The sequence below is a fragment of the Schistocerca serialis genome, chromosome 9 (genome assembly GCF_023864345.2).
Source record: "Schistocerca serialis cubense isolate TAMUIC-IGC-003099 chromosome 9, iqSchSeri2.2, whole genome shotgun sequence".
NCBI classification, from domain to species: domain Eukaryota; kingdom Metazoa; phylum Arthropoda; class Insecta; order Orthoptera; family Acrididae; genus Schistocerca; species Schistocerca serialis.
Window position 1 is genome coordinate 202,161,002 of NC_064646.1, and position 26,333 is coordinate 202,187,334.

The window sequence follows — 26,333 nt, forward strand, 5'->3', positions numbered from 1 at the left end:
GAAGATTCCGCTGACGCACTTCAGTTCAAATGACGTGCAGTTAAACTCCACCGAAGGGTGGCTGAAATTTGCCGACTTGAAAACACACGTTGTTGCTCGCAGAAATAATCCAACAGCCGACAAACGAACTCCAAACGACACATTGTCAACAGTCGCGACTTGCTGATAAATTAAGTCCAATCTCAACTTTCATGTCCAGGATAGGTGAGCCACAAACCTCGTAGCAATGAGAACAGCACCACACACTCCGACACCACATAGAGGCTGCCAGCGGGCCTGGCCAAACTACTCGCTGCGGAGATTTCTTCACTGCTCCACGCCGACCGATCAACTGCCTGCATACATCCCAGCCAGAAACTATAAACAGTCCAAAGATAGTCCAAGGTGCGGATATCGATACACACCGCTGCTGCCACCCGCGGAGAGAGAGGATAGCAGCATCATCACCATAACCGCGGGAGACTAAACACAGAATATTAACCAAGATTTAATCCAACGCATAGCATGAGCCAGCCATGGCTCAGATGCCTTGAGAGTTTATTACGTTTCCCGTATAAGATAACTGTTCATTAAAAAATGGTAACTTGTACTTATTGAGTTTAAGTCCATTACTCACGTAACACTTCAAATAACTGTCTCAAATTATGCAAATTTTCATGCTGCATAGAACCAGAAACTACGATATCATCTAGGTAATTACGCACTGAAGGAATCGACGCACAAAGAGTCTGTAAGTACTGTAGAAATAGTGCTGGTGCAGAAGCACATCCAAACAGAAGCCTCTTAAATTTTGTAGAGATCTAAATGAGGCAGTTCTGCGTGCTCGCGGTCGCCCTACACGATAATGCGCAAATATACCGGTTTCTTTGGCTCTTCAGTGTACAATTGTGTATCCCAAACTGCCCTGTTATTATGAAGAAATGAAAAGAATTTATGATGAGATAAAGGAAACTATTTCGATAATTAAGGTAGACAAAATGTAACTGTCATGGGGGACTGGAATTCGGTAGTTGGAAAAGGCAGAGAAGAAAAAATATTTTATGAGTATGGAATGGGGGAAAGGGATGAGAGAGGAAGCTGCTTGGTACAGTTTTGCACATAAGATAATTTAAACATCGTCACTGGTTTAAGAATCACGAAATTAGGTTGTATACATGGGAGGGACACACGGACACTGGAAGCTTACATACTGATTGCACATTCGTAAGACAGGAATTTCTAAATCATATTTTAAACTGCAGAACGTTCCCAGGGGCAGATAGGACCCTAAATATGTATTAATAGTTACAAACTGCAGATTAAAACTGAGGAAACTACAAAAAGGAAGAAAATTAAGGAGATGGGGCCTGGACACTTGAAAGAAACAGACCTGATTGACAGTCTCAGAAGAAACATTAAACAACGATTTACTGAAATAGGGGAAAACAATGCATTACAGGCTTTGAGAGATGAAACAGTGAAGGCAGCAGAGGATCTAATAGGAAAAAAGACAAAGCCCCCTAGAAATCGTTGAATTTAATTGACGTACGGAGAAGAAAATGCAGCAAATGAAGTAGAGCGAAACGGAATACAGACACAGAAGAAAGTATAATTAAAGAAAAGATACATGCTACCTATAGGAAAATTAGATAAGCCTGCGGAGAAAAGAGAAGCAGCTGTGCGAATATCAAGCCTCAGATTGTAAACAAGTATTAAGTAAAGAAGGGAAAGCTAAGAATTGGAAGGAATATATGTAAGGAGTATATGAGACTAACGAAGTTGTAAAAATCGCTGTAGAAACAGAAGAGGAAGTACATGATGAGTTGCGAGATAGGATACTACGAGAAGAATTTAACAGAACACTGAAAGACTTACGTCGAAACAAGGCCCCAGGGATAGACGATCTTGGGAGAGTCAGGCATGACAAAGTGACTAGAGGCTCTACGATTCATCTTAGAGAGTTGGTTAAAGAAAGGCGAACCATCGTTTATAACATTGAAAGATTTGGACTATGTTGATTGGAATACACTCTTTGAAATTTTAAATTTAAAAAAATGGCTCTGAGCACTATGGGACTTAACAGCTGGGGTCATTAGTCCCCTAGAACTTAGAACTACTTAAACCTAACTAACGTAAGGACATCACACACATCCATGCCCGAGGCAGGATTCGAACCTGCGACCGTAGCAGTCGCGCGGTTCCTGACTGCGCGCCTAGAACCGCGAGACCACCGCGGCCGGCTTTTTAAATTTAGGAAATCTAAAATACGGAGAGCGAAAGTTTATTTACATTTTGCATAGGAACGAGACTGCAGTTGAAAGAGATAAAGGACATAAATGGGAGGCATGTGTTTAGAAGGGAGTGAGACTGTGTTGTACCCTGTACAATGAGCAAGCAGTAAAAGAAATTAAGGACAAATTTGGAGATGTTATTAAAGTTCAGAGGAAAGAAATAAAATGAGATTTGCCTAAGACAATGTAATTCTATCAGAGGCAGCAAAGGACTTGGAAAAACAGTTGAATGAAATGGATAGGGTCGTGAGAAGAGGTTATAGGAAGAACATCAACAAGACAAAGCAAAGGTAGTGGGAAGCAGTTGAATTAAATCGATGCTGAAGAAATTAGGTTAGCAAATAAAGTATTAAAAGTAGCACTTAAGTTTTGTTATTTCGGAACCAAAATAACTGACGATGAGCGAACTACAAGGGATATAAAATGCAGAATGGCTATATAAAAAAAGTACGTTTGTAAAAGAGTAATTTGTTAACAGATAATAGGGATGCAAATGTTAGCCAGCATTTTCTGCATGTTTTTGTCTGAAGTGTAGCCTCGTATAGAAGTGAAACGTGCACAAGCATGTGGCGCTATAGTAGGATGTTGAAGATTGGATAGTTAGATCGAGTAACTAATGAGGAGGTACTGGATCGAAACCAAGAGAGGTGGCGCAGTGGTTAGCACACTGGACTTGCATTCACGAGGTCGACGGTTCAAACCCGCTTCCAGCCATCCTGAGTTAGGTGTTCCGTGATTTCCGTAAATCGCTTAAAGCAAATGCCGGGATGAGCTCCCTTGAAAGGGCAGGGCCGACTTCCTTCCCCATCCTTCCCTGATTCCGATGGGACCGATGACCTCGCTGTTTGGTCCCCTCCCCAGACAACCAACCAACTGGATCGAATTCGGGGGAAAAAGAATCTTACTGCACAATTTGACTGAAAGAATGGATCTGTTGACTGGACTTATCTTGAGACGTGAAGGAACGTTTATTTTGATAATGAAGGGAAGTGCGAGGTGTAAGAATCGTACGGGGGCACCAAGAGATGAATATATCAAGCAGTTTGAAATGGATGTACATAGCAGAATATTTCTCCTACTATATTGCAGATATACTTGGCAGGACTGCAGGCAGTGTACGTGATTGCTGGCAGTGGTGGTCACGAGAATGCACGGTCGGAAGAAAACCAGGCTCCGGACGGCCACGTGGCACTACCGAGACAAGACAGTCGTTTTCGGCGTATAGTGTCGTAACGGCGACCGGAACGTTCGTGGGGTAGTAGTGACGGAAACGCGGCGGGACCCGCGGAGCGACCTGCGAACAACAACACAACGGGAGAGGACGGACACGAACAACGGAGGACGTTACGACACAACAAGAACAGACAACAGAGTAACGAACCAAACAAGACAACCACGTCCACGAGAATAGAAACAGGAATGTCAATACGCTGTCTGAGGCGATATGTCCCGAGACGCACGCGATGTTAGACTGCTGGCCGAGGTTTTTTTTTTTTTTCTTTATTGTATTTCAATTCCCCATTGGTGCGGGCTGGCAGCAGCATATACGCTGCTCTTCAGCCGAAAGACATAGAACAAACAATAGAAGATATTTAAAAAGAACAAAGGAGAGAATATGGTGAACAGAGATATAAAAAAAGGGGAAATATCATGGAAGGCAATAGACAAAAAACGGAGTGACCGTAAAATGGAGATACAAAAACTGTTAAAACTGTTTAAAAGTAGCACACACAAAAAGCCACACACTGCGACAATTAAAAGAACACAAGGCACAGTATGACTGGAGCATAAAAGGTATCGACGGATGGTGTAGCACATAACAAACACTGACGGCGAACCTCAAGGCAGTACACAATTAAAATCACAACTCTTGACGCACAGGAGAAACAGCACTAAACACAACACTGATGGGGCACACTGACGATGATCAAAACAGAGGATCTGCCAGGCGCAAGGAGATGAGGGAGACTGGAACAAGAGAGGGAGGGGAAGAGATGGGGGAGATGAGCGGGGGCGTGCTGAAGAGGGCCAGGTAGGGAGGATAGTGGGAAGGAAAGAGGCAAGTATGCGGTGCAGGGTCTCAGGGGCGGGGGGGGGGGGGGGGGGGAAGGAGGAAAATCGGCTTTGGGAGAAGGAGGGAAGAGGAAAAAAGGGGGCCCTGGGGAGGGGGGGGGGGGGAACAAGGCCAGGTTATAGTTGGAAGGAAGGGTAGATGTCATGGCGAAGTTCGTCATCCAGGAGGGGGAGGCATTGGAAATTGCCCTGATGAAGGAGATGGAGGGTGTGGAGGTGAAGAGAGGGAGGGATACAGTGATAGAGGCGCGGCAACCAGAGGGGAGGGAGGGGTGGAGAGGAAGAAGGAAATCAGAGCGTGGGGGGGATCAAGCCTGCAGACAATGTACAGGATGCAGAGATGTTGGAGGAACAGGAGGAGGTGGGGGAAGGGGATCAGTTCATACAGGAACTGTGTGGGGGAAGGAAGGCGGATATGGAAGGCAAGGTGGAGCGCATGGCGTTCAAGGATTTAGAGGGCCTTGTAAAAGTGGGTGGGGGTGGAGATCCAGGCAACGCTGGCATAACAGAGGATAGGACAGATGAGGGATTTGTAGGTGTGGAGGATGGTAGAAGGATGCAAACCCCATGTCCGGCCAGGCAGGAGTTTCAGAAGGCGGAGACGGGAATGGGCTTTCTGCTGGACTGTATGGAGATGAGGGGTCCAGGTGAGGTGTCGATCGAGGGTGAGGCCAAGGTATTTCAGGGTGGGGGTGAGCTGGATGGGACGACCATAAAGGGTGAGGTAGAAATCATGGAGGCGAAAGGAGCGAGTGGAGCGGCCTATGATGATTGCCTGGGTTTTGGAGAGGTTGAGACGGAGGAACCACTGGTTACACCAAGTGGTGAACTGGTTAAGAAGGGTTTGGAGGGTACGTTGAGACCGTTGAAGGGTAGGATAGAGAGCCAGGAAGGCGGTGTCATCAGCATACTGGAGAAGGTGGACTGGTGGGGGTGGCTTAGGCATATCAGCTGTGTACAAGAGATAAAGGAGAGGGGAGAGGACAGAACCCTGGGGGACGCCAGCCGTGGGATAAAAGATACGGGAGTTGGTGTTGTGGAGGGTGACATAGGAAGGACGGTGCGAGAGGAAGGAAGCGACCAGATGGACAAAATTGATAGGCAGGGCGTAGGTTTGGAGTTTAAAGAGGAGACCGGGATGCCATACACGGTCATAGGCATTTTGGAGGTCAAGGGAAACAAAAATGGCGGAGCGACGGGAGTTGAGCTGAAGGGACAGAAGGTGAACAAGGTTGAGGAGTTGGTCTTCAGCAGAGTGCTGCCCGAGTGCGAGGAAGGCGCTTAAGTATGCTATTGGGGGCGCCGCTATTGGCCGCTGGGACCACGTGTTCCACTATGGCGCCCTCACACTAAAAGCGGGTCAGGGGGCGCGCGCCGCCACAGCTTACAGTGCGATTGTGCAGAAACTTCTATGGGTCTTCGACGTCCATGACGTCTGGCGCGGATTCAAATTCCGCGGCGTGCGGTACCAGACATAGCTCTGGCGCATTGTATTGCATCTGCAGCAGCAATTTGAGCAGCATTTGGCGCTAGAGTGGCACAACGAACTGTTACACACCTATTATTTAAAGAACATCTCTGAGCCAGTGACCTGTAGCTATCGTTTCATTGACCCCCAAACCTCCGCCATTTGCGACTTCAGTGGTGTCACGCGAGAGCCCATTGAAGGGCGGGGTGGAAGTCTGTGTGTTTTCTGATGGAAGCTCGTTCTGCGCGGTGCCAGTGACGGCCGTCGTTTTGGGTTAGAAGGAAACCACTTAAGGGCCTGCACCCAACCAGTCTGTGGCTAAGCACACTGAACCTACATCTGGAGCTATGGGTGGGAGCGTATACCGCATGGAAGCATGAACAATCTCGAAGAGTTCCTACGCATGCTAACTGGAATCACTCAATAAAGTCCACTGGACCTGACGGGATACCAATTCGATTCTACACAGAGTACGCAAAAGAACTTGCCCCCCTTCTAACAGCCGTGTACCGCAAGTCTCTAGAGGAACGGAGGGTTCCAAATGATTGGAAAAGAGCACAGATAGTCCCAGTCTCCAAGAAGGGTCGTCGAGCAGATGCGCAAAACTATAGACCTATATCTCTTACGTCGATCTCTTGTAGAATTTTAGAACATGTTTTTTGCTCGCGTATCATGTCATTTCTGGAAACCCAGAATCTACTATGTAGGAATCAACATGGATTCCGGAAACAGCGATCGTGTGAGACCCAACTCGCCTTATTTGTTCATGAGACCCAGAAAATATTAGATACAGGCTCCCAGGTAGATGCTATTTTTCTTGACTTCCGGAAGGCGTTCGATACAGTTCCGCACTGTCGCCTGATAAACAGAGTAAGAGCCTACGGAATATCAGACCAGCTGTGTGGCTGGATTGAAGAGTTTTTAGCAAACAGAACACAGCATGTTGTTATCAATGGAGAGACGTCTACAGACGTTAAAGTAACCTCTGGCGTGCCACAGGGGAGTGTTATGGGACCATTGCTTTTCACAATATATATAAATGACTTAGTAGATAGTGTCGGAAGTTCCATGCGGCTTTTCGCGGATGATGCTGTAGTATACAGAGAAGTTGCAGCATTAGAAAATTGTAGCGAAATGCAGGAAGATCTGCAGCGGATAGGCACTTGGTGCAGGGAGTGGCAACTGACCGTTAACATAGACAAATGTAATGTATTGCGAATACATAGAAAGAAGGATCCTTCATTGTATGATTATATGATAGCGGAACAAACACTGGTAGCAGTTACTTCTGTAAAATATCTGGGAGTATGCGTGCGGAACGATTTGAAGTGGAATGATCATATAAAATTAATTGTTGGTAAGGCGGGTACCAGGTTGAGATTCATTGGGAGAGTGCTTAGAAAATGTAGTCCATCAACAAAGGAGGTGGCTTACAAAACACTCGTTCGACCTATACTTGAGTATTGCTCATCAGTGTGGGATCCGTACCAGATCGGTCTGATGGAGGAGATAGAGAAGATCCAAAGAAGAGCGGCGCGTTTCGTCACAGGGTTATTTGGTAACCGTGATAGCGTTACGGAGATGTTTAATAAACTCAAGTGGCAGACTCTGCAAGAGAGGCGCTCTGCATCGCGGTGTAGCTTGCTCGCCAGGTTTCGAGAGGGTGCGTTTCTGGATGAGGTATCGAATATATTGCTTCCCCCTACTTATCTCCCGAGGAGATCACGAATGTAAGATTAGAGAGATTAGAGCGCGCACGGAGGCTTTCAGACAGTCGTTCTTCCCGCGAACCATACGCGACTGGAACAGGAAAGGGAGGTAATGACAGCGGCACGTAAAGTGCCCTCCGCCACACACCGTTGGGTGGCTTGCGGAGTATCAATGTAGATGTAGATGTAGACTGCAAAATTGTACGTAACGTTGGTGATTGGACCTGATGCGCTGCCATTCATGAACAGCATTCCAGGGAGTGTTTTCCAACAGACTGCGAGAAAAAAAAAAGTGCTGTGCTGGGAAAATGTGAGGTTTTCTTTTCTTTCTCGCAGTCAATTTTAACCACGATAGCGGGGCATGGTTTACATTAGACACATTGTATTTTCCATGTATATTCCTTCTTCTCATATACAATTTCAAACAAAAGATGTATACACTGGCCGGCTGCCGCTCAACCACCTTCCTGCTTGTGGCATACTTCTTCTATCCCCAGAATTTTAACTACAAACGTTCGCTGAAGTGCGCTATATACATGCCTATTCAAAATGAAGGAACAGAATTAAAACATTCATTGCTTCCAAACTACAACAGATAGAAACAGTTCTGAAGTTATAACGTTCCTGGAAAGAGTAAGTTCGAATTATTATGCATTCAGTGTGAGCACCACGACAAATATGAAAACGGTGACTCATTTCTCGCACACACTAAGAAGCTGGTCTCTCATTATCGAATTCACAGCTTTAGTAATGCGATGTCACAGACTTTCAAGAGTGTCAGGCATAGTGTGGATAAAAACGTGGTCTTTCACGTAACCCAACAGACGAAAATCACACGGTGTGATGTCTGGAGACCCGGTAGGCCACCGGCGATGAAATTCGTCTTCTGCTTCTCCTCTTCCATTCCAGAGTCCTGGAATGGTGCCATTGAGGTAACGTCGGACGTGCTTAAAAAAAAGAGGAGGAGTAGAACGTGAACTTCACCACCTCTCAGGTCTCCACACCTCACATTTTATCTGTGGGGTTATGTAAGACTCCTCGATTTTATCACCACTATTCCTGACACTCTTGAAAGTCTGCGACATCGCGTTGTTGAAGATCTGAATTCGAAAACGAGAGACCGGCTGTTTTCTGTGTGGCAGGAAATGAGTCACCGTTTTGGTATATGTCGTGCAACACGTGGTGCTCACACTGAATCGATACAAATTTGAATTTTTCCCTTTCCAGGAACGTAAGAATTGTGTTTCTGTGGCTCGTAGTTTGGAAGCAACAAATACTTGCAATCAGTCCCTTCTTTCTGAATAGCCCTGTATTTATAAGCTGACAATAATGATGTTCAATAGCTCTAATGCAGTTACTTTCCGCTATGAGTCTTTAAAAGGAATCTCTATCACCTGAGCTGCGTCTTCAGTTGACGTGGTACCAGCCGTGACATTAAATGAAATTACTGTACAGCCCTGCGGATCATTTCATTCAAAATTACCTATATTGCTGAATATACCAATTGAGTTAATCGGGAAGTTTGTATTTCAAATACATTTCTACTAACTAGGACAATATTTCATACTAAAGTTAGTGTCGACTGTTAATCACACATTCGGATAACTCGAAAATGTTTATGGACCTATGTTTATTGAAACGTTCTTGGTATCATTATAGTCCGTTTACATTTATGTCATTTTTTTCGTTAGTTCACATGCGGAGAGTGCTGGCTTGCTAAATAACTATTACACAGCTCCCAGTTTCAGAAGGGAATGAAATCATGACATACACATTTCACGTTACGACTAGTTCTAACATTGTCACGGAGCAGCGTAGCATGCTTAAGTTGACTTTTCAGAGTAGTTTTCCAGTTTTCTTTCTCACACCAGCGTCCTTTCGTTTCTTGCAGCTGTCCATATCGCTGGGTTCCATGACAACGGGTCCTGTCTTGGGCGTCTTCAGCGCTGGCATGTTCCTGCCGTGGGTGAACACAGTCGTGAGTATTTTAACGCATAATGGTTTCACGTGACCCACAGAGTAAGTTGCAAATATATTTTTCATAAATAAAAGTACTCCGGGTGTGTTTATTTCAGTTTCCCAAGTGTTTATTTACGACACGTATTTTCGAGCGAAAGCTCCTTTGTCAGTATTCCAAGATTGAAACAACGTTTTTCATTGTTGCTTGGCGACGTAGAAACAGCTGCGGGAGGTTACTTGTTATATCAAGGGAAAACATATGAGCACTAGTAAAAATAATAGAGTACCGCATAATAATATACTTTCATACTGCGAGAACCTGCTTCCCCGATCGTTAGAACTCAAATTAGTCTAACCTTTTTGTTTTCATTACACAAATAAATAGTCATCAAACTTATGTACGAAAACATTGAGAAAAAACATTTTAAACACCCCGGTTTACTTGTTCTGTGATCACGATCGTGTTGGGTACACATATTTGATTTCGTTAATATATTCCTGGTCGGACGAACCTTCACCTCAGCTTAGAGGATGTGCGTCATTCACAGTCGGTTTCTTTTTTTTTTAACACTGATAGCATATTCTCTGATACGTATTTATTTTCACATAGGACGACAGTCATTCACAGATTAATGTAATAGGTAATAGCCACTGTCATTTCAGTTTAAGTAGTGTAGCTGATACCGTGTTGACTACTCAGGCACACATACGTGTTACTGATGCAAAAGGCAGCTCACTAGGCACTGCTACTATACAGCATATTTTTACATAACAAAAAAAGAAAGAAACAAGAAAGAGAGAGGAGGGAGAGATACTTGGCAAGAGATAAACAGCTATAAAAATTAAAGAATGAAAAGAAAAGAAAGAGAAAGGAAACTATCTTAACATAATCAACAAATAAGGAAACTTTTATACATACAATATCCATGGACTCAAGAAATGTTATTGTATATCTCTCAAAGTATGATATTAATGAGTGCTGTGAAATTAAGTTTTAAATTTCTAATGATGATATATATATATATATATATATATATATATATATATATATATATTGCTGGTTGTTGTACATTATACTGACATAAATCATCATTAGAAATTTAAAACTATCACAGAACAAGTAAACCGGGGTGTTTAAAATGTTTTTTCTCAATGTTTTCGTACATAAGTTTGATGACTATATATATATATATATATATATATATATATATATATATATATATATAAAGGAACAGACTGATGAAATAATGTAACTTACAGAATTGAAACAATATGTACGAATAATAGTACAAAACTGACTAACAAAATCAATAGACAGGATGAAACCCTTATAACTCTGTTACTAATAAGCATTAACAAACAAAGTGTTAACAGACAGGTTTTTAAAATGTCGTTCTCAACCTGGAAATAATGGCAAAACATGTAGCCTAATCTGATAAGTCAATTGAATGCCGCTGTAACAATTTAATTAATATAAAAGTACTTGCAAAACAGATCTAAAAAGTGAATGAAATATTCATAAAACTAGCGTGCATGTGGGAAATATGCAGAAAATGAATAAATCAGCACACAAAAAATTCTTTACATTAGAAGTATACTACATCAGAACAAAAATACAAGACTATTCGTGCAATTGCTTACTGCAACTAAGCAACTATAAAGACATACTTCATTTCAAGTCTGTGTACGTGAAGCAGTGGCACATTAATAAACAATTTTTAGTGAGAAGGCCATCTTTTCTGACTATGCAACCTATATGTTGATGTGAATAACATACACAAAATTCGTGTTGGTTTTATGGTACAGTTTAATAATCTATATGCACTGTAATCCATGATATTTGCCTGAAATAATGCACCTCAATTCAAAGCAATTAGGATGCACAATCATTTTGATGCTGAAGTTAACAACGTGGTAGTGATTAAATTTCTTACTTTCTTCCTTGAAATTTCAAATGAGATTTGAAAAGAACCCACTCCTTCAATTTATATATTAAAGAATTCATTAATTTATCATGTACCTGCTTGAGGTAATTAGTTTCTTTATTCATGAGGTTTAATAACTGTTCCAGCATTTTTTGTCACGTGAGATTCCAGTCTTTTGTGAGTGCATCACATATTGTTCAGATATGTGTTTGAACGGAACCTTACATGTGGCGTACCGATGGTGCCATGACAAATTATCTATCATTGGGTTGGAGTCTTTAAGTCTTACATACCAGTTCTTGTGGCTCATAAACAATCTTCCAAGTTCGCACATAATGCGTGGTACTGGGCTTAAAGCTGAACTATAAGTGGATATTAAAATTTGCTTTGGGCTACAATTCTCTCTGAAACACTTTCATAATTTTTACCTAAACTTTGTGCCATTATCGCTAAGAATGCATTCTGGTTTTATGAAATTCAGAAAAAATCTAACTTTGTAAGCGTCATGCAGCAATTAGAATAAATATCAGAAAAGAACGTATCTTTGAAAAAGTTACAGTACTACCATTATGTGCATTAAACTGCTTTTAAATCTCGTCACTGATTCACGCACACCGACTGAAACATCGTACTAGGTTTGTCATGTACTATACCAGATATATATCCTTTATGGTGCTCTTCTGAAACTTTCGTCTTCTGACACAAATCACAAAATTTTAGCGTTTCACCAGCTCTTTTCTTCGTGTTACTAAATATCTAATATTTTAGCAATTCCCTGAAGGGTTTACTTGGTCGAAAGTATGTGTCCGTTTTGTGAACGTATTTCATACGATGATAATTGGTATAAAATACTCATTTATTTAGGTAATATTCCTTAATCTGTACTGCAGTAGAGTTGGATTCAAGAGGTTCAGTCTACAACTTTTTTTTACTTTCTTCAATATTTAGTCTGCATCCTTGTATTGCCAAAACGATATGCAGTAATTTCTTGATAAACCTGTTTCCTGCCGCTGGTAATAACTGTTCCAGCATTTTTTGTCACGTGAGATTCCAGTCTTTTGTGAGTGCGTCACATATTGTTCAGATATGTGTTTGAACGGAACCTTACATGTGGCGTACCGATGGTGCCATGACAAACTATCAATCATTGGGTTGGAGTCTTTAAGTCTTACATACCAGTTCTGTGGTTCAGAAACAATCTTCCAAGTTCGCACATAATGCGTGGTACTGGGCTTGAAGCTGAACTATAAGTGGATATTAAAATTTGCTTTGGGCTACAATTCTCTCTGAAACACTTTCATAATTTTTACCTAAACTTTGTGCCATTATTGCTAAGAATGCATTCTGGTTTTATGAAATTCAGAAAAAATCTAACTTTGTAAGCGTTATGCAGCAATTAGAATAAATATCAGAAAAGAACGTATCTTTGAAAAAGTTACAGTACTACCATTATGTGCATTAAACTGCTTTTAAATCTCGTCACTGTTTCACGCACATCGACTGAAACATCATACTAGGTTTGTCATATACTATACCAGATATATATCCTTTATGGTGCTCTTCTGAAACTTTCGTCTTCTGACACAAATCACAAAATTTTAGTGTTTCACCAGCTCTTTTCTTCGTGTTACTAAATATCTAATATTTTAGCAATTCCCTGAAGGGTTTACATGGTCGAAAATATGTGTACGTTTAGTGAACGTATTTCATAAGATGATAATTGGTATAAAATATGCATTTATTTAGGTAATATTCCTTAATCTGTACTGCAGTAGAGTTGGATTCAAGAGGATCAGTCTACAACATTTTTTACTTACTTCAATATTTAGTCTACATCCTTGTATTGCCAAAACGATATGCAGTAATTTCTTGATAAACTTGTTTCCTGCCATGGTCTTTAGGAAGTTACCAATATGACTGCCAGATTTTTATTGTCAGCTACGTGGAAGTGATTACAACCGTTGCAGTCTGACTGCTCAATTATTCCTCTTTACAGCATTTTTTAATTTAGTGATCCACAAGTTCACATTTTAATAATGAAATAGGATAAAGTTTGCTTATGGGTAGCCTATGATTCTTGACAAGTAACTGGCATTTACAGCCTTTCAATTAACCTTGCTGAGTTCGAATTCCCTGCTTTCAATGGAAAACTTCAAAAATATCTTCTCACATATGGCATTACTTTTATTTCCAACTGCACTAATAATTCTCACATTATTTTCTGAAACACTGGAAAGCTCGATACGCTGAACAGTTGGTGATATAATTACTGCAAAACTGTGATAAATTGAGAACCAAGTCCACAATAAATTCTAAATTGAATCGACAGATTTGAACTGGTATAATAGACATTAAGACATTGACCAGAATTATTTTTACTTTTTCTCTCATGCTATGGTCATGGCGTATGAGATAGCAATGATAACAAATTCTGACCCATTGTGTTTCTCCTTTGTTTCAAACTGCTTCATATTCGAAACTAATCTCGGTTTTCCAGGTAACGATGCAATTGCACCCATTGCACACGATTCGTTCTGTCTGATGAACTACCACATCTTCGTTCGCTATACTATGGCCGACAATTTTCTTTGAATTGTTGACATTCTTCATCCACATACTGGTTATCTACCTACTTACGATTATCATTCACTAATAAGTTCTAATTATGTTGTTCATTACATGTTCTATGATTGACATTATTTTAAGGTTGATTCTGTTCCTTGTCCGAATTTTGACTGCATCCATTATTACGGTGTCCTCCTTGCACTTGGAGTTCATCGTTAACAACTTCAATGCGATCTATTGCCAACAATACTTGTAGAAAATCACGGTGCGGCAAAACAGCAAATCTTTCGCACACAGAGAAACTCACTTTTATGTTAAGAACTGAATGATACATTGATCCCTTACCAGCGCGTTCATACAGGGTGAATGACTATTCCCATCAAAAATAACTCGGAAAGTACGATAGGAGCTGAAAAGCTTGCGGGACAAAAGTTGCTTGGAACAACGAGGACCATAACATGATGTTCGTTTTTTGTTGCTAGCTGGGGTCGCCTTTGGAGATATGAAGGTCAACTTCGTTTTTTGAAGTGGGATGCTATAGTTTGGTAATTATTTTTTAATAGCGGCTATCGAGGCGAATCCAATGATGTGTAACAGTAACGTCTCTGAAGGTCAACGAAGGTCACAAAGGTGGCATGAACGCCCATTTCTAGAAGGTGTTCGAAGTGGTGACCATTGTTATCAATACAGTGCTGCAATCTTCTTGTCATGGATTGGGTGGTATTTCTTAGCAACTCGGCACTTATCGAAACACAAGCTCTGACAATTCTCTCTCGCATATCTTCAGGTGCAGTTGGAACGTCTTCTTAAACAATGTCTTTCACGGATCTCCGCAAGAAAAAATCCAGAGGCGTCAAGTCTGGCGAACGAGCCGGCCACGACACACCTCCACCGCGTCCAATCCAACGATTTAGGAATTGTCTCTGCAACGCTTTTCTAGCCATCAGCGAAAAATGTTCGGGACACCCATCTTGTTCATACCATATTCTGTTCCTTGTTCCTAAAGGTATTTCCTATAATAACCGACATAATTTTTCTAGGAGGAAAGTAGTGTAATTCCTACCATTAAGATTTCCTTCGATGAAATAGGGGCCTATAAGTCTGTCCTCCAGAATGTCACATTATACATTCACCGACCACAGTTCCCGGTGTGCAACTAGCCGCAGCCAACATGGATTTTCAATTCTCCATTAATGCATGTAATTCAAATTAACATTTCCCTGGTTAGTGAATGCAGTCTCGTCAGTAAATAAAATCAAATTAAGAAATGTCTCATCCCTCCGAATCTGAAGTTGAGCCCCTCGTATAATTCAATGCGACGCATACAGTCTGTACCAGTTAATTCTTGGCGGAGACTGATATGGTAAGGATTATATTTATGGTGACGCAGGACACGAACAACACTACTCTGCATCACACCAGACTCCATTGCGATTTCAAGCAAACTAACACAAGCATCTCGAACCACACTGGGAAAAGTAGCAATATCCAATTCCTCGTTAGTAGCTTTCCTTTGCCGGATATTTTTGCGATGCGTTAAAGATCCAGTTGTTCTTAATTTATCTTACACATATTTAAATGTACGACGTGTAGGGTGAGTAAGTTGAGGATATATTTCAGCGTATAAGTCTCTGGCTCTCACTGAGTTTCGTTGGCATTCTCCGTAAATGAAAAGCATATCGACTTGTTCTTCGCAGGAATACATCATTCATATTCACGTTATTCGACAATACTAGTCTTGCCGTTACTATTTATGTTGTATTATGAAACCGGCGAATGGCGTTTACATGTCAGTGGCACGCTAGATGGATACGCCGTATTCGGCGAATATTTATTATTTGCACTATATACGAGAGAGAACTGTCAGAGCGTATGCTTCGATAAGTGCCGATGTGATAAGGAATACCATTCAATCCATGATAAGATTTCATCACTGAACTGACACCAATAGTCATTACTTTGAACCTTCTGTAAATGGACGTTCATGCCACCTTTTTGACCTCCGTGGACCTTCAGAGTCCTTACTGTTACACGTCATTGGATTCGTCCCGATAGCCGCTGTCAGAAAATAAGTACCAAACTATAGCATGCCATTAAAAAAAAAAGACTAAGTTGACCTTCATATCTCTAAAGCGACCCCACCTAGCAACAAAAAACCAACGTCATATTATGGCACCCGTTGCCCCATGCAACATTTGTCCCACAAACTTTTCAGCTACTGTCATACTTCCGGAGTTATTCTAGGTGGCAGTAGTTAGTGACTGACTCAGTGTATGCGTTTTTATCCCCGTGTTCCTAAAAAAAGCTACTCATCGTGTCTTTATTTCTATAATACATAGGGGGTGACATTAAGTCAATTCCAGTTATCTGCTGGAAGCTTTCAGACCAATACATACACAAGAGTGCCTTCTTAAGTTCTTGAATAGTACTACACGTTTGGAGGCTTTACTTCCCCATACACGAGTTGTGATGAAACAGTAATGAAAATTTTTCATTTTCTTAAAGTATCTATATTTGTGCATCAACATCAGTATCGTGCTACACTTCAGCCGGCGTGTTTTCCAATCTTGGAATTACTTCTGGAACTTACTTTTCGTTACGGTGTTCAGCTCCTTCAGCGATTGTGTTTTTATCTCTTCAGTGATGGCCTCGAGAATAGTATGTAGTCACAGGGAGCCCAATTTCGGAGAACAGGATGCCTGAGGCAACATAACGGTATTGGGTTTTTGCCACAAAATCGCAAATAGGTATTGAGCTGTGAGCGGGAGCTTTATCGTGATGCGATTTGCACGAGTGGTTTAGCGACAATTATGGTTGTTTTCTTCGTATTGTTTCATGCAAAACGATACATAGCTCCCGGGTCGTATTCGATATTGACCGTACGACGTAAGGCAGGAACTCGTGATACACTATTCCATTGTAGTCAGATAAAACTGTGAGAAGAATCTCCACATGTGTTCGAACTTAGAGAATTTTTTCACTCGTGGCTCTTCATGCTGTTTCCATTGGGACGATTGTCCATTGGTTTTGAAGTCATACCCGTATACCCATTTGTCGTCTCCTGTTATAACGTCTATAATTTCTGAGTCGTTGTCGACTTTATTCACCAATTTTTTGGACGATGTCTACGCGACGTAGTTTTTGGTCGAAATTCAGCAGTTACGGAACAAATTTTGCTGCTACACGTTTCATGCCAAGAACATGCGAATTATCGCTTGGCATGAGCCACAGGATACGCGGACATCATCATTAACCTCTGTGATGGTGATTAGGCGATTTTACAGAATCACTTTCTTTACTTCATTCACATTGTTGTCAGCAATTGAAGTGCTTGGCGTCTTGGGCGGTCTTCGTCTTCAACTTCTTGTCGACCCTCTTTGAAACGTTTATATCATCGTAAAGTCTTGTATTACTGATAGTAGATTCACCAAAAGCCAGAGCAAACATTTCGAATGCAGTGCTGGACCATATTCCATTTTTTAAGCAAAATTTAATTCAAATTCTTTGACTCATCGTTTTCAAATGTAAGAGCTCTCCGAGCACTCTAAAACACGTATAAACTTTTTGATTGTCAACAATAAACTAAATACTCAAAGCAGCTGAAAAAGCAGACACATATCAGTGATATGTGTACCAACAAGATAAAAAAAAATTGAAACTCGAATGTGTAAAACCCGCGAAATACAAAGATTCGCGTTACTTTTTGATCACACTTCGTATGTGCTCCATCTTCCAAATAAATTACGCACATTTTGATTTTTTGTCATTCAGCATACGCGGTTGGGAAAGCATTACGAAATTTTTCCGTGAAAGCAGTTTGATGTCTTCCATTTCCTGGGTCGAATTGAAAGTTTTGTAGACTGAAATAACTGTTAACTCCCAGGTGTAATGCCATTACCGGTACTATAAAATGATGACTTATTTGTTCCAGAAATACACTCCTGGAAATGGAAAAAAGAACACATTGACACCGGTGTGTCAGACCCACCATACATGCTCCGGACACTGCGAGAGGGCTGTACAAGCAATGATCACACGCACGGCACAGCGGACACACCAGGAACCGCGGTGTTGGCCGTCGAATGGCGCTAGCTGCGCAGCATTTGTGCACCGCCGCCGTCAGTGTCAGCCAGTTTGCCGTGGCATACGGAGCTCCATCGCAGTCTTTAACACTGGTAGCATGCCGCGACAGCGTGGACGTGAACTGTATGTGCAGTTGACGGACTTTGAGCGAGGGCGTATAGTGGGCATGCGGGAGCCCGGGTGGACGTACCGCCGAATTGCTCAACACGTGGAGCGTGACGTCTCCACAGTACATCGATGTTGTCGCCAGTGGTTGGCGGAAGGTGCACGTGCCCGTCGACCTGGGACCGGACCGCAGCGACGCACGGATGCACGCCAAGACCGTAGGATCCTACGCAATGCCGTAGGGGACCGCACCGCCACTTCCCAGCAAATTAGGGACACTGTTGCTCCTGGGGTATCGGCGAGGACCATTCGCAACCGTCTCCATGAAGCTGGGCTACGGTCCCGCACACCGTTAGGCCGTCTTCCGCTCACGCCCCAACATCGTGCAGCCCGCCTCCAGTGGTGTCGCGACAGGCGTGAATGGAGGGACGAATGGAGACGTGTCGTCTTCAGCGATGAGAGTCGTTTCTGCCTTGGTGCCAATGATGGTCGTATGCGTGTTTGGCGCCGTGCAGGTGAGCGCCACAATCAGGACTGCATACGACCGAGGCACACAGGGCCAACACCCGGCATCATGGTGTGGGGAGCGATCTCCTACACTGGCCGTACACCACTGGTGATCGTCGAGGGGACGCTGAATAGTGCACGGTACATCCAAACCGTCATCGAACCCATCGTTCTACCATTCCTAGACCGGCAAGGGAACTTGCTGTTCCAACAGGACAATGCACGTCCGCATGTATCCCGTGCCACCCAACGTGCTCTAGAAGGTGTAAGTCAACTACCCTGGCCAGCAAGATCTCCGGATCTGTCCCCCATTGAGCATGTTTGGGACTGGATGAAGCGTCGTCTCACGCGGTCTGCACGTCCAGCACGATCGCTGGTCCAACTGAGGCGCCAGGTGGAAATGGCATGACAAGCCGTTCCACAGGACTACATCCAGCATCTCTACGATCGTCTCCATGGGAGAATAGCAGCCTGCATTGCTGCGAAAGGTGGATATACACTGTACTAGTGCCGACACTGTGCATGCTCTGTTGCCTGTGTCTATGTGCTTGTGGTTCTGTCAGCGTGATCATGTGATGTATCTGACCCCAGGAATGTGTCAATAAAGTTTCCCCTTCCTGGGACAATGAATTCACGGTGTTCTTATTTCAATTTCCAGGAGTGTATGTAAAATTGTTCTTTTAATGCTTCACACCAGAACGCTTCCACAGTATTGTCGTGGTTGACGACAGTACCATTAATGCTGTTAGGTTTAGTTTCGAGAGCTTCTTTCTGAAGGCCCTTCAGCAATTTACAAATTTCGTTTTCTACTACTGAACAGACGTGTTTCATATTAGCTCCCTCAGTGTTTTCTTAAGTCATGTGATTAACTGTTTCGTTAGCTCACTGCTTAGACATTCTCTATGTTCAGGTAATTCCGTATCTACGGTCACAATTTCAGTTTCAGCATTTTCGCATAGCAAATTTTATTCCAATTTCATTTCATCATATCTTCGCGTTAATAACTCAGTAAAGTCACACAGCATATGTTTTATTTCTTTGTTTTTCTAGCATCCACATTTCAAATATTAGTATTCATCTCCTGAGTGTACAGTTCACTCCCTTTAACAATAAGCCACAATGCGAGTTATTCACTGCCTGTTCTTGAACATATGTATTCTGCATAGTTAACATTGGTACATTTGAATAAAACTGCACATCTTCATTAGTTTCAGTATTTCCTGTTTTGTTCAATTCTCTTCCACTGAATTATTCGGTAATACATACTGTAAAACTTCAAATTTATCGATAATATTAGCTATGCTAATTATTTTTATAGTCTGAGTTCTACTGTTGCGCAACTAAAAGTGGCAACAGCCACTACGAAAGTTCGCTGTCTGTACATTTCACAAAATTCTGTTCATTACAGATACTGACGAATTTTGGAGGAGAAAAGTATTTGCTCTGTAAACTCATTGTTTTCCTTTTTCTGCTAGAGTATATTTGATAGATCTAAAGATGGCATGGTGTTCCAAGTCCTTTGTCCCATGCGTCAGAGTATTGTGATCAGCTTACTTCCTTATTATCCTGTCCTCACAGTGGCAGTAAATAAACACATTTAATTTAGTTGAAGTATTCCAAGTTGGAAGGAACCTAGTCCTCAGATTGAATGATAGGCATCAAACAGTTTCAATCAGGAATCAGGTATCGTTACCAGTGATAGTGTGTTCTCTAAAGCAGTATATATTTTCACGTAGAGCAAAAGAATCTGGAATAGTCCCCAATTCCGATCTCCAGGTGGGGTTGTAAAGTGTCAGGCAAATCCAACACCTTCCATGAAAACCCTGACATGGTAAGCAAATCCAGTAGTATGTCACATAGCTCCGAATAAATCGTGACATTTAATTAACCAAAGTAATACGAGTAACGAGTGACCAAACGGAATACCACAGACTAACACAAGAATGCCTAAATGCATGTCATACCTTCCCACCGTGAGACAGACGCAGTTCCGAGGGGAGAAACGAGAACAGAAGCCGAGAGCAGAACCGTGTTAAGCTGGAAGGCCCTACGATAAGGGACGGACGGACACCCACGTCGCCAGCTAACCGCTAGGACCACACCACCTGCAAGTTTTAGCGTGCGACTTTTTCGCGTCTCTGTTGCGTTGCAAACTTTAAAAACATTGCCCCACTACGGAAAGTATAACGTTTCTCCGGAGCTTAAGGTTAACATTGAGACCCTGATTGGTCAGATGAAAACACAGCCATATAGTTTTTTTAAACCAACTTCTGTAAATTGTAGTAAGAAGAAGTTAGGAGAAGTTGCTTCTGAGGCGGCGAGGTGAGCGGAGCTGTGCTGCCCGTCGCCCCCTGACGAACACCAACAAGGTAATGATGCACGCGATGCCACATAACAGCGCATAAAGCTTCACTCAGAACTGCAGAAGTCTCATCTGTTACACCTCCTTTTTGCATAATACTAATGTCGATCGTCAATTAAAGCTCATGGTGTTCACATTTGCCACTTGAAGTAAAAATCTGAAACGCGATGATTTTTCTGCTATATAGTTATTGAGAAGCCACATCAGCCACTGTAATTTACGACGAGTTAGATAAGTAATTAAAGATAATTGAGGGTCACTGTAGACCATTTTGATAGTTTTATCTCTTGTGAAACTTAATTTAAACCTAGATTATAGATGTGATATGGCATAGGTCATCCTTCGATCCATTGTAGAACTTGGAAACCCACTCAGGGAATATTCGTTTACATTTTTGTTGAACGCAGTTGTTTTTTATCATCCTGTATTAAAACATTTCCTTTTATCAATAGTGCAATTTACAAACAATATTTTTGTGAGTAGAATAAAATTTCCAATGGTAAACTTAACCGCTTTTTCGACGTTATTTTACCAGCTAACTAAAAATAGGAAATCCTTGAACCCCTTCCACTAAATTTAGTTAGTATTAAGATTCTTTTACAGGGAAGGCAGTGGAGTTCACACTGAAATCATTAAGTATTTGGTTATATCATCGCTAGTCTCACTGAACTCTTCTGAATTCTACATGTAATGTGTCGTCTGGCGTCTCCTTACCAGCAACAGGTCCCAGGTTCAAACTAGTCAATTCCCTAAAAAACACGCTCAGAGCGTCGTTGCGCGAAAGTGGCAGGGAGACACGATTCAGAACAACAGAAACCACGCAGAATGTTAGAGGGTTTGCCAAAGGGGAGGTGACCATGAGAAAAAGATTCAATAACCAACGGAAGGACATAGTTCTACTAGTCGGGGCGTGGAATGTCAGAAACTTGAACGTCGTGGGGAAGCTAGAAAATCTGTAAAGGGAAATCCAAAGGCTCAGATATAGTGGGGGTCAGTCAGGTGAAATGGAAAGAAGACAAGGATTTCTGATCAGATGAGTATAGAGTAATCTCAACTGCAGCAAAAAATGGAAAAAAGGGAACAGGATTCGATATGAACAGGAAGGTAGGCAGTACAGTGATAGGGTTGTTCTGATCAGAATCGACAGAAAACCAACAGTCCAGGTATACATGCCGACGTTGCAAGCTGAAGATGGAGAGATAGAGAAAGCATATGAGGATATTTAAGGGTAATGCGGCACGTAAAGGGATATTAAAATCTAATAGTCATGGGGGACCGCAATACAGTTGTAGGGAAAGTACTAGAAAGAAAAGTTAGAAGAGAATATGTGCTTGGGACAAGGAATGACAGACAAGAAAGACTAACTGAGTTCTGTAATATATTTCAGCTGGTAATAGCGAATGCCCTGTTCAAGAATCATAAGATGAGGAGGTATACTTTGATAAGGCCGGGTGATACGGAAAGATTTCGGTTAGATTACGTCATGGTCAGACAGAGATTCCGAAATCAGTTACTGGAGTGTAAGGCGTACCCAGGTGCAGATATAGACTCAGATCACAATATAGTAGTGATGAAGAATCTCCAGTGAAATGAAATTTTGATAAATTTAAAAACACAACTAACTCAAGGAGACAATGACAAGGAAATTCACACACAACCTTAAATACCAAAGCACCGGTTGACGGCGCAAAATTGTTACTACGTATTATAGTTGCCAGCAAGGAAGAAGTTTGCAATTCCAATTTAAATTAGCTGCTGAAGTTTTATACAGAGAATAAACTTTGATTCATTAAATTGACCACTTAACATGTAAACAATAATAATAGAAAAGGAATCGCCGAATATCCGCCACATTTATAATTCAAGACAAATGCAACGGAACCAGGGGACAGCGCAGTTACATGCACTTGCAATACCAATTATCCCGGACCCACGTCCACGTGGTTTAGGGAATGACTACCGAAAATCAAAGTGGCTACAGGGAGCAATGACATCCAAAAGGTCCACTACAAAATGGTACACCATTTAAAGTTAGTCCAGGAGTTCGCTCTTAATATGGACTGCAGGGTAGACTCCCGCGCTCGCCTCAGGATTCGAGATAGACAGGACTCTTAAACAGAGCCTATGTTGACCAGTGACTGCCTCCGCAATCCAGTTCCGCTCGTTACCAGACCCAGGCGCCGAATGTCAGCACCGTGCGTCCTCGCAGTACACCAAGCGCGATGCTCCGTGCGCTGTCTTCCCCCTGACACTGCCTCCGACCGAGTCTCCGTCACTGCCTCCGGTCGAGTTTCATCTCGCGAGATGCGGTCGTCCCATATAGAGGACGCTAGCCAACCAGGACGCCGCAGAACTCGTAACGTCGACAGAGAAATGATCCTGCCAAGAACATCGCTGGGAGTCACGGTTTGATTAATTGTACCCGAGTAGCGAATCTATCCGGGACTTTTCTACACTTCTAAAGCTACCTAAGTCGATTATCGGTGATGTGATTCCAATGTGGAAACGCAAGGAAACAGCCACCGCTGAGCCAAGACCCGGCAGAATTCATGTACTGAGAGGCAAGGATCACCGAACATTGCGGAGAGTAGTCGTAAGAAACCGCATGAAATGAGCAGAAGGAATCAGTCGTGAGTTACAAAGTGCTGACAGAAGCCCAGCTAGCACAGTGATTGTTAACAGGCAGTTAAAAGTCATGGAGTACAATGGTTGAGCAGCCCCCCGTAGGCCACACATTTCTGTACTTAGTTTTAAGCGACACTTGATGAGAGAACGACGTTAATAGGCAGTTTATGACTGGCAACGAGTCATTTGAGGTGATGAATAACGCTATACACTGTAGTAATCCGACAGGAGTGTTTGGATTTGGCGAAGGTCTGCAGAACGTTACCTCTTGCTGTTGTCAACAAAAAGTACAGAAGAGATACTGTTATGGCATAGATTTGTCTTTCTTGTTTAGTGTATGGTGGCAACGGCCTTGCCGCTGTGGATACACCGGTTCCCGTGAGATCACCAAAGTTAAGCGCTGTCGGGCGTGGTCGGCTCTTGGATGGGTGACCATCCAGGACGCCATGCGCTGTTGCCATTTTTCGGGGAGCACTCAGCCTCGTGATGCCAATTGAGCAGCTACTCGGCCGAATAGCAGCGGCTTCGGTCAAGAATACCATCATAACGAACGGGAGAGCGGTGTGCTGACCCCACGCCCCTCCTATCCACACCCCCCCTTAGGATGACACGGGGGTCGGATGGTACCGGTAGGCCACTCGTGACCTGAAGACGGAGTGTTTACTGTATGGTCCCATTATTGCGCTTAAGAAAATGGCAATTGCGGAAAGATATGAACACATTTTACATCCGTTTGTACTGCATACAGCGAGGAGCTGTTCAGAGACGACGACTGTTTTCGTCAACATGACAATCTACCCTGTCGTAAAGCAGCTACTGTGAGGCAATGGTTTGTGGCAGCAAAATTCTTGAAATGGGCTGCCTTACTCAGGGTCCTAGACTGAACCCACCTTTGGGATGGGTCGCCAAGTCGACTTCGCTCGGCATCCCAGTGTCCAAAATGACGAGGGAAAATGGGCTACCTTCCTTCCACACACATTGGGACACCTCATTCAGGGTGTCCCAGTAGAATACAGGCCATCATAAAGGTGAAGGGCAGACTTGCACTATATACATTTTCACTAATAAATGCCCAGATAGTTTTGACACGTTCTTAGAAAAAAAGGTTAGCATTTGTAGACTTAGAGAAACCTTTTGACAATGTTGACTGGAACATTTGACAAGTTCGAGAAGCGTAGAGACCTCCTTCTTAGACGTGTAAAACAGTGGAGCTTCTTTTATAGTAGATACACAAGAAAAGTAGTTCTGCAGTGCTGGTATTGTCTAACGTTCCTCTTTAATTCATACTGTTTCTTTGTTTATTCTTCCCAATAGGAAGGAACACGGAAGAAAAAGAGTTTATAACATTAGGGACGGGGACCTAAATTGTACTGTGCAACGATTGTGACAGAAATCGATATTAATCTAGTAGGATCACCCTAGCAGTTGTCGTAAATTATTTTTGAGAAGGCTGAAAATCTAAATCAAGACAAGGACTTGAACCACCTCTCTGGAGAAATGTGTTGACTGCGCCAAATCACTCAGGCTTGGTGGATCACTCCGATCATTTGTACCGTAATTCACTCAGTTTCACAGGATGTGTTACAGTTTCTCGGATGCTTGTACCCAAGTTTATTTCAAACAAGCCATCTTTCATCCTCGGTACCTTTCTGGATGCAGTCTGTATCCAGGTCCTAGCACCGAGGGTTTGGCCATCAACTAAACTTGTTTGCTTCTTGCGTTGGTGGCATATCAGAGAGATACCAATATAACGCTTGCTCGATTTAGGGGAAGTTTCTGTGCACTATCCGGGTAATGTTAACCTTAGGATTTTATATCTTGTTTTCTCAGGAGCTATCCAAGGCAATAAAACAAACCTTTACAAGGATTCACTGATTTGCTGTCAAGTATCTAACTCTGCTAAGAATCATGATATGAATCTCTTAATAAAGATTTTAAAATATCTATGTAATTCTAAAAAAAATATTTTTGTGATCAAACTGTGAATGTTATCTCTACCAAGGCAGATCCAAATAAACATAATAACGGTGTCAATAAGATTAAAAACTTCAGAGTTTAAGCTGAAGTAGTTCCTGAGCGAAAATATTTGCAACAGAAAGCAGTTGTTCAGAAATCGGGCTTGAAAGCTCAGGTTAATGAAAATTCACTGCCGAGTGAAGAGACAGGTACAAACTCTGGAACTTTGTAATCTTTACCTTCTTGAGAATCAACCACATGCAGTCTCTTTCTCCTTGTGATGGATCTTGCCGCTTCTGTTGTATTCTTGACCATAGTTTCTGCATTGGCGAAATTCTGTCTATCCAGTTCTTGTAGGAGTGCTTCTTTATTACGGCCATATTGAATTTCAAACTGATTCATAACCTTTATTCGGCCTGCATTTCCATCACTGAAGTTAATCACACCATCACTGACCACCAATCTTAAGTGTTTGGGCTCTCTGGTACATACATTGCTGTTGAAAGATTCATTTACAGTTTGCGTTTTTCGTGTGAGGTATTTCTGCAGATGGTCTGGATGTGCTAGATCTCTATATACTGGTATTACTACCGCTACAGTATCTTCCTGGATGGTGTTTCTATGGATATACTCGGATCCTGCTGCCTCAGCTTTGCAGTATTGACATCAACCTTTTGGACACTTGTTGTGTAATGGCTTCTCATCACTTGACGTCTGTGGAAGAAC

The 26,333-nt window shown here is 42.4% G+C and overlaps 1 protein-coding gene and 1 pseudogene across 1 annotated transcript in view; both read left to right on the top strand.

Moving 5' to 3' along the window:
• LOC126419467 (sodium-coupled monocarboxylate transporter 1-like) overlaps window positions 1–26,333 on the top strand; it is a 166,531-nt gene that overhangs the window by 97,805 nt on the left and 42,393 nt on the right. Inside the window, exon 11 of the mRNA XM_050086654.1 lies at window positions 9,412–9,498. Within this exon, the coding sequence (XP_049942611.1) occupies window positions 9,412–9,498 (87 nt within the window). The remainder of the gene's footprint in view (window positions 1–9,411; window positions 9,499–26,333) is intronic.
• On the top strand, window positions 23,994–24,111 carry LOC126420123 (5S ribosomal RNA; annotated as a pseudogene).